This window comes from Trachemys scripta, chromosome 1 (assembly GCF_013100865.1).
Source record: "Trachemys scripta elegans isolate TJP31775 chromosome 1, CAS_Tse_1.0, whole genome shotgun sequence".
Lineage (NCBI taxonomy): Eukaryota > Metazoa > Chordata > Testudines > Emydidae > Trachemys > Trachemys scripta.
Genome location: NC_048298.1, coordinates 224,577,373 through 224,586,566, shown reverse-complemented (window position 1 = coordinate 224,586,566; position 9,194 = coordinate 224,577,373). Strand labels below are relative to the sequence as shown.

General features: G+C 43.9%; 1 protein-coding gene across 4 annotated transcripts in view; it reads right to left on the bottom strand.

Annotated features, from left to right (window-relative positions):
* Window positions 1-9,194, bottom strand: part of ASMTL (acetylserotonin O-methyltransferase like) — a 56,696-nt gene that overhangs the window by 21,868 nt on the left and 25,634 nt on the right. For all 4 annotated transcript variants that reach the window (XR_004643988.1, XM_034757609.1, XM_034757622.1 and 1 more), the window contains 3 exons: window positions 7,054-7,480; window positions 3,284-3,446; window positions 1,020-1,204 (listed from right to left, as the gene is read on the bottom strand). Coding sequence is in view for 3 of the 4 variants with exons in the window: in XM_034757609.1 (XP_034613500.1) it covers window positions 1,020-1,204; window positions 3,284-3,446; window positions 7,054-7,480 (775 nt within the window). In the remaining variant the exon portion in view is untranslated. The remainder of the gene's footprint in view (window positions 1-1,019; window positions 1,205-3,283; window positions 3,447-7,053; window positions 7,481-9,194) is intronic.

Here is a 9,194-nt window from a genome sequence, read left to right as displayed (position 1 = left end):
ATAGCTGATGGAATGTTTGGATAATGCACAGTCCACTTTTTCTTCTTTGACACACCTTTCCCAACTGGAGGCACCATGCAGAAGTAACAATTGCTGGTATGATCTGTTGGCTCTCTCCAAATCATTGGCACTGCAAAAGGCACAGATTTCCTTTTCCTGTTCAACCACTGGTGAAAATTTGTTGCACAAGTGTTGTAGCATATGTGTGGGGCCCACCTCTTGTCCTGATCTCCAATTTTGCAGCCAAAATAAAGGTGATAGGCTTTCTTAACCATAGTGGTTATACTGCGCTTTTGTGATGCAAAAGTCACTTCACAACAAATATAGCAGAAGTTATCTGCACTGTTCACACAAGTACGAGGCATCTCTGCTCACTTTGGCTAAACAGAAATGTGTCCCTTTGCAAAATCAAACACTGACAAATAAGGGAGCACGACACTGTATGATTTCTAGACCTGATATAAGGCAATTTGTTCAGCAGAGTGATGGAAGCTTCGTTATGATTGCATCATCCATGACTTCTAGGAATAACATGATGCGATTCATATCATGTATGACGCAATACCAGCTTCAGATTGCATCATTCATTGTTTTGCCTAAAAAGCAAGTACTGTCCAAACCCAGTCATAGATTTATTCATAGATCCAGTCAAAGATGCATTTTAGTCATTTCTGGTTTAAATTGAGATCCCTTCCCTTTATAACTCATTTATCCTCTGCCATTCCCAAGTCAAGGGTCGTATATACTGACCCAATAGCATATCTTGAAAACTAGAGCCAATCAACAATTTTAAGCATCATTTTCGTTCTCAGTGACCCAGAATTAGTAAAGTTTGACTACATTTATTTCAGAAGCATTTTGGCTGTAGAGCAGTGTAATCTGTGTGATGACATGCTCAATCTACAATTCTCATTAGTCAATTTTTCTGGGCCCTATGGTTTTTCCAACTTGATAATGATTTCCTGTTCTTCAGTGCACAAGTAGCATAAAGACAAAATAAGGACCAGAGTCTGCATTACCTGAAACAAGTCCTCTGTTTCCTTTCCAAAAGCCTGATGGGTCTGCATGGTCCCCTCTTTGACAGCAGCCTCCAGGTGTGTAAAGAGATGCCAAAGGCGGTCATTACAGTGGATAATGTAGCCATGAAGTGAATATTCTCTGTCTGACACGAGATATGTGTTCGCTGAATCTGTATTACTGTAACCTTAAGGGGTGAAAAAAAACATGTTAACTAGTTTTTTGCAGTGTTGTAGCAGCAGCCATGTAACTAGTGACTAGTTTTGCTATACAAATGAGTATAATTTTCAGTTAAATGTTTGCAGTAAGATTCTCCTCTGGTGTAGTATGGACAGCTCCACTGATTCCAGCAGATTTACACCAGCTGAATACCTGCCTCTTGATCTGCAACGTGTTTAATTAAAAAAAAAAAAATCAAATTACATTTGCTTTGTTCAGTCTGTAGACACTGTCCAGTTGATTTGCATAGCCATACGTTATCTACATCACAGCAAGTTCAACACAAAACAGCAATTTGCAGTTAAGATACCAAAGAATAGATTTAGATGTTCTTTCTTTTCATGTTACAGATGTGACACAAACCAGAAGTTATTACTGAGAAAAGCCCACCTCCCTGCTCGTAATGTGTCTCAGTGATTGTGAAATTAAAAGTGCTCTCTTATTTTAATTGGATTTTAAAAGCCAATAAGTAATGTGTATTAGTAGTAGTAGTGGTGAATATTTATTTTATGAAAGACTCAAAGGCCCCAATCAGGATTGGAGTGTCACTGTACTAGGTGCTGTACAAGCATAGGGTATGTCTATCCTACAAACCTAAGTTGACCTATATTAGATCAATTTACAGCCACTGCAGTAATTACTGTGGTGGTGCATGTCCACACTACCGTCCTTGGATCAGCGGTGTGCTGCCACACAGGCTCCCGGAAGCAGGAGAAGCCACCCAGGGATTCTCCCCATTCCCTGTGATACACTTGCCTTTGAATCTTATTCCTCTCCTTTCCCCACTGTTCTTAATTCATATGCATTTAAGCCTCTCTCGATCTGCATTCTCCCTTTAGGGCTTTTGTTCTTAACAAAAACAGTTGGTAAGTTGCTCCAGGGTTTCCTTTGCTAGGCACCTTTTCATCATCTTTAAAAGGTTTATTACTAAGTGATGTGTATCTGGGAGCTTAAAATTATGTAGTGCAGATTGAAAAGGGAAGGCCGAGCTTCTTAATTGTTCCATCACCTGTTTGTATCTTAAAATATTGGCAATTAAAAGTTGCAATAGTTGACTGTTGTCCAGTTTCAGTGCCACATTCTGAAAGTCTTCTCTCCGTCACATCCATGGCTACACTACTGCAATCAGTGGTTCTGCACTAATGTAAACTCAGGGCAAAATTTGTCCCTTGTTGTTTGGCCCACACTGAGACAGCAGCAGGAAGGAGCAGAGGCAGCCAAAGCAGGAACTGCTGCACTGGGGCAAAGGGAGTGAGGGTGGTAAAATGCAACACAGCCAGGGCCATCCCTCCTCCCAATATCCTCCTGGATCCAGAACTGTGCAGAGGAAACCTCTCCTCCCTCTTCTGGGAGCAAATGGCTTTGGAGGAAAGCTGCAGAGTGAAGCCAGCCAGACACCCCAGCTGGCAGGGGCAGAAGCAGCCACAGCAGGGATCTCTGGACATCCAGAGGATGGTTCTACATTTTGACTTGACTGTCTATGCCCTGTGCTGACTGGGTGTTTACTCTAACATGGCCTCTCCTCCTCCCCCTCCCTAACAGTCTATTCACCTCAACTTCACTCCACACTTGCCTCTCTTCTCCTCTGCTCCATCCCCTAAGCTCCCCTTCCCTTTTCCACTGAGCTGATCCCCTCAGCTCAATGACCCATTGGCTTGGGGGAACTTTGATCCCCTTCCAACTAAACCTACACACCCCTCCAAAAAAGTCATGGAACTAACATGCCATTTGCTGCCTTCACATAGCTTGTTGTTAGACCCCCTATACTGTGTCTGTCTTATTTGTTTAGATTTCAAGTGCTTTGAGGTTACTTCTCTGTGTTTGCACAGCACAATGAGGCCCTGATCTTCAATGGTTCATAAGCAGTACCATAATAAGAATGATTAATAATAATACTTAATAATTAATAATAGTTTAATTTGACAAGGACTAGTAATGGAAGTTTCCTGTACAGCCCCAGTGAACAGTGGACAATAATATATTAGAAGTTCCTTCTTCCATCTCTCCCGGTCCCCCTACACGTGAATTGTTTTACAGTAAAAGTCACCTTGATGGGTTTTCTCCAGCAATCCAAGAGAAGCACAAGCATCGAGCAGTCTTTCTGTTCCACACACAGAGGCTTCTATCTTATTGGCAACATCCACAGCCTTCAGTATACATTTATCTTTCAGAAGATCAAACACTTTCAGTTTAGAGGCCACAAACAAAGCCTGTATATATGAAATATGCATTAGTGAGTTAAATTAAAAATTACTACAACTAAAAAAATAACACACGCTTGTTTTAAAACAAAAGTATAAACATTCTGGAAAGCTTTCCAGAGGTATGAATTAAGTTCAGACTATAGTAGTTGTGTGAAGGCAAAACTATGCCATAAAGAACTTAAGAACTGCTTGAGTCTGTTGAATTTTTTTCTGCAAAAAATTTCAGTTCAGCCCTGTTACTTCTAGGACAGTTTGTTCCTGGCATCAAATGAGAGATGTCAGCATCTTTGCCATGGTAACAATGTTAGGTGGGAAAAAAATTACTGGTTAAAGCTTGAAAGAACCTGGTTTTGTGCCTTAGACTCTTATTCATCAGGATACTTAAGCACATGACTAGATTTAAGCATGCTTCATAAGGTCAGCATGTGTTTAAGTATGCTTTGGAATTGGGGCCATAGAGAAAACACATCAAATCTAATTTGAGTTGATTTTCCTAAGAAAATAATTTGAAATTTCTTCAAAATGTACTTTTTTATTTTAATAGCTATAATTCATTCCATACTAATTTTCTAAAAACAAAACAAAAACAACAAAAAACCACAAGCACATATAGCTGTGTGCCTTGAACACCTTAACTAAACTTATACAGTACATGATTGTATTGGAGAGGAATTTTCATATTATGCAACAATATGCACCTTCATAGCTGAGATTAGGTTGCAATACTGTTCCTTCAATTAATAGTGTTTCTGAGGAACTATAAAAGAAAAAAAAAATCAACATAGAGTGGAGAGGGAAGAAAAGAGTTGAAACTGTTAAAAATCAGATGGAAAAATTGCAGCTGAAATTTAGGGGTTTCATATTTGTGATTTTTATATTTAAAATGTTTGCTATTTTGGGGGTGAAGGTGGGATATACAATTGAGATGGTCTCCAAGATGCCACAAAAATTAACATGCCTGCCTAAATTTAACAATATGATTCTTGTTGTTAATGCATGTTCCAAATCATTACTGCATTCAGAAATGTACACTGTTTTGTAAAAAATGTTATTAGGTTTAACCAGAGAGAGGGGAATGTTCTAGTGAGCACAGCAGGTGTTTAAACAGTTTCTTTGTAGTAGTGGAAGATGATTAATGGCCAGCTCAAGGCCTCTGAGTTGTAAGTCAGCACTGAAAATTAGGTCATTGGCATAATGTTAGCAAATAGAGATGGTATTTATATCATAATAGCACCCAAAGGTCCCATTCAAGATGTGTTGGGTCCTGTATAGCTACAGAGGAACCAAACCAAACCAAATTTAAGCCTGAACTTTCATTGACCTCACTGAGTGCAGGACCAAGCAAAAAGTTCCTGGGCATCATTTTAATAAAGATGATTATTAGGTTTTTCTTGCTTGTAGTTGATTTTAGCCTGCATTGTGAGGGCTCTGAACCCACGTAAAGGTCAATTTAAATTGAATTTAATTACAGTTTAGCTGTTAGTTTTCATTGTACTTTCAGTCTTCAAAGCATTTTACAAACTAACTAGCTTCACAACATTGTCTCCATTTTACAGAAGGGGCAGTGCAGGCAGACATAGGATGAGATTTGCCCAAGGTCACAGAGTAAGTGTCAAAATTGGGATTAGAATTTAACAATCCAATCCTGTGCCCACTGAAGTCAACAGCAGCCTCCCATTATCTTCAGTGGGGCCAGGATTTCACCCTAGGAGTTTCTGGTTCAGAGTTTTGTGAAGAGATCACATATCTCTCGGTTTCTAATTAGAATACTTGGCCTTTATTTCATCTTCTCTTTCTTCACTGCTGTCACCTTTTCTTTTGCTGCACTAGTCTGGCTCTGAATAGGAAACCTGGCAGTGATTCAAAATTATCCATTAGTTGGTTTCCAGGCACAGTTGACTGGTAGAGTGCATATGAATATTAGCTTCTATGCACATGTCTTCATGAAGGTCCAACACAAGCTACTGCATTGTGATCATCAGCTACAGCCCTGGTTCACATACAAGAGATTCTTAGAGAAGTATTTCAGTGAAAAGTAGAGATAAAACACAAAAACTGAGCAATCAAGAGAAGGCGGTTCTTACAGGAACCTATAATACAAATACATGAAAGGATAAAGGATTGAGGTAGAGCACAATAGACATTACATATACATATATATAAAAATATGTATTTTAAATGGGGGCATTTTGAAGTGTTTCCTCTGCAGAAGTTAACAGGGAGCATTCACTAAAAAAAAGTTATGTAGAAAGTTCAATTGCCCTCTGAAGTGTTATTGTGCCAAACATGGAGGTTAAATTCAAATATTACAATGAAAAAGGATTTTAATATTTACTTCAAGTGCAAATCTCAACACAGCCTTAGGAGAAGAGTCACTATGGACATATATTTCTCTCACCATTTATGTTGTTTTAGATAATATTTCTGATTACTCTGAAATAAATGCTACTTTGTGAATGGTCTTACATCCTTTCTCAATAAATGTTACAAGTACATATAGTATTTTAACAGTTATGTAATCAGCTCTTTCCTCTTATATACATGTCCCTGTCCCATCGGGATCCTTGCCCCTCCTCTCTCCCACCTTTGTTCCCCCACTTTCTGAAATCAATAGGAGATACTGGTGCTCAGCATGTATTAGGATCAGATCTGAAGTAAAATGCACTAGCGAATTTATTCAGTGGCATTCTAGGTCTATGTTTCAGTGGGGCATTGCCACTTGCTTTAAATCTAAGGATGCTCATTATTAAGGGCACTTCTTAAGATGTCCCTCCATGCTGCTGCCTAAGTTCCCTTTAAGCTGCGCGGCCACGCAGCAACCTATTCAGTGCCATGCAGGCTCTCAGGGCCAGCCCTGGACCTGCCATGGCCCGGAGGAGAGGCGCCCCTCCCCAGCCCAGTCCAGGACCTGCCATGGCCAGGGGCAGAACCGCCCCTCCCCCGGCCCGGGAGAGAGGTGGCCATCCCCCAGCCCCAGCCCAGCCCTAGACCTGCTGCGGCCAGGGGGCGAGGCGCCTCTCCCTGGGCCCAACCCAGCCCTGGCCCGGAGGCGCCTCTTCCACCCAGCCGAGGTGCTGCTGCGGGGGGAGAGAGCTGTGGGGAGTCACACATCACCTCCATATTGGGTGCACATAACAAAATTCATTCTGCATATGCGTGGGAAAAATTAGAGGGAACATTGGCTGCTGCTTTGGAATGCAATAACAAAACATGCACAGACAGTATTTGCATCACTAAAAGGTACTTTTCAAAATGCCCCTAGGCATTCTGCTGCCCTTGCTAGCCCAGGGCAGTCAATCCCTGACGCTACTGTTGTTTTGGAGCCTCTTACTGGAATGTGCGCTGGTACGACAGCCTGGGTCACTGGTGCAGCTGCTGAAAGATGCCATTCTCTTGCATAACACACACAGAATCAGAATGAATATTAAAGTAAAATAAATACATTTGATCATTTGTTTGAATGGGGCTGTTCCCCATACACATGCACAGTAGTACTGCTTTATTGTTAGAACCTCCAAACTACACAGAAATGTTTAAAAATACAAATTTGATTTGTATTAGCTCACCAGTGCAGAGAAGATTAAATCAAGGAGCGGTATTTTTATTTTTTTACCTTTGAAGCTCTGAAGCCATCCATAAGTTCTACAATTTTTGTTGGGAATTTAGCTGGATATTCCATCACTCCACTCTTATTTTCCACAGCCACTGTACAAACAGGCTTGATGCTACCACTCTTTACTGGTGTATGAATGGCTCCTGAGAGGGGCACCCCATTCCTCTCTAATTTGTTAGCACTTTTATGCTGCACGGGATTTGAAGAGTCACTCTCTCCATCACTGAGGTTCTCAAAAGTCTCGACAGAGGGGATAGAGTCATGCTTGACATGCTGTATGGTATGTTTGAGGGGTGGATAATACAACTCCGCTAACTTTTTGCAGAAGTGATTCAGAGGAAAGCCCACCACGTTCAAGAAGTCTCCATGAACATATTCCACTAACATTCCACCAAGGGCCTGGATTCCATAACCACCAGCTTTGTCCCTGCGGGGGGAAAAATACAGACATTTAGTTAAGACAATGGTTAAGAGTGAATGTGGGGATGGAGGAAAGGGGTAACCACTTAGTACTGATTGTAAATCCAGGCGTATGAACATGTTTTATAAGAATGGAAATGGCAGAACTTTGCCTTGATTGAACTAGTGTGTTAAAGCTAGAGATGGATTAAACTAACTTGTGACGGTCCTGGTTCAACACTGCAGCTTTGGAATCACAACAGTAATGCTTGCTCTTTCACTACATAACACTAGATAATTGAGTTCAAATGAGAAAGCCATCGTTACCCCCAATCCATATTCAACCCTGGTGTAACTGTCAGGGCCGGTGCAAGGATATTTTGCGCCCTAGGCAAAACTTCCACCTTGCGCCCCGCCCATCGGTTCATTGAGGGGCAAATCCCAAGGGCCAGCCTGCTCAGGAGCCAACCATGCCCAGGGGTGCTCCCCAGACCAGGTTCCCCCCTCCCTGCCCCCTGAACTCCCCTGGAGGGTGCATAACCCTCCCGTGAGCCCTCCCCTCCCCACCCCGGCGGCTTCCGCCCCGAGTCCACTCATTGGCTTTGCTGGGCTTGGGCCACTGCAGCAGCTTGGCAGGGAGAAGCCACCTTCTGGAGGCACCGGAGAGCCAGAGCGTCAGCTTGCGGCAGCGGTGAGCCCCAGCCATGGAGAAGTCCGCGTGGCACAGGGGGGCAGCAGTCCTGCAAAGCGCTGCTAGTGGGGAGCAGCCGCACCCCTGACCCCTCCTGCTCAGGCTGCGGCCAGTGCCCCCCCCGGGGGCTCCTGCAGTGGACGCATGCGGGAAGAGGACCCCATGTGTCCCCCGGCTCCTCCCTCACCGCGCTCAGGCTCTGCGGCTCCCGGGAGTGTGAGCTGCTGCCGTTGCTGCCCCTCCCAGAGCAGACTCAGGGTCCTGCACCCCGGTAGTGGCTCACATGCCCGGGAGCCGCAGACCCCGAGCACAGCGAAGGGGGAGCTGAGGGGCGCACGGGGGCCTCTGCCTGCATGCACCTGCTGCAGCCTGCAGGAGCCCCTGGGGAGGGCGCCAGGTTGCAGCCTGGGCAGGAGGGGCAAGGGGCGTGGCTGCTCCCCGCTAGCAGCGCCGCCGCCTTTGCAGGGCTCCTGCCCCCCTGTGCCGCGCGGGCTCCTCCATGGCTGGGGCTCGCCGCCCCCGCAAGCCGACGCTCTGGCTCTCCGGTAGGCAGCTCCTCCCTGCCGAGCCAGGGCACCGCTTTTTGGCGCCCCCAGGGCCGTCCATAGGGCCCCATAAATCCTAAGTAGTATTATTAAACTGGTGCCCCTATGCCCGACGGCAGCCTGAGCTTGCAGCCTGGTGGAGGCGGAGGGACAAAGCAGAAAGAACAACAAGACGCCCGGCCCACCTCACGGTGGTGGAGAGGCACAGTTCCCCGCAGAGATCCCTGTACCCTCTCCCTCACGCAGAATGGACATGCAGAAGGTACCTAATTAAAAGCACTAAATTTGGGAATAAAAAATGTCAGTCACAGGTTTTTTGATATGCCCTGAAGTTTGTCAGACTTTTATTTGCAAAAACTTTGTAGTAAGGGTGAGTCAGCTGTTTTGCTGAATACAACCTTAAATATTATGGAATACATGATGCAGCTCTTCTCTGTTTTACATTTTCTTAATCAGTATTTCTAAGCTGATTTTATATTTTAAATGTACTCCTAAACCTTCATAAA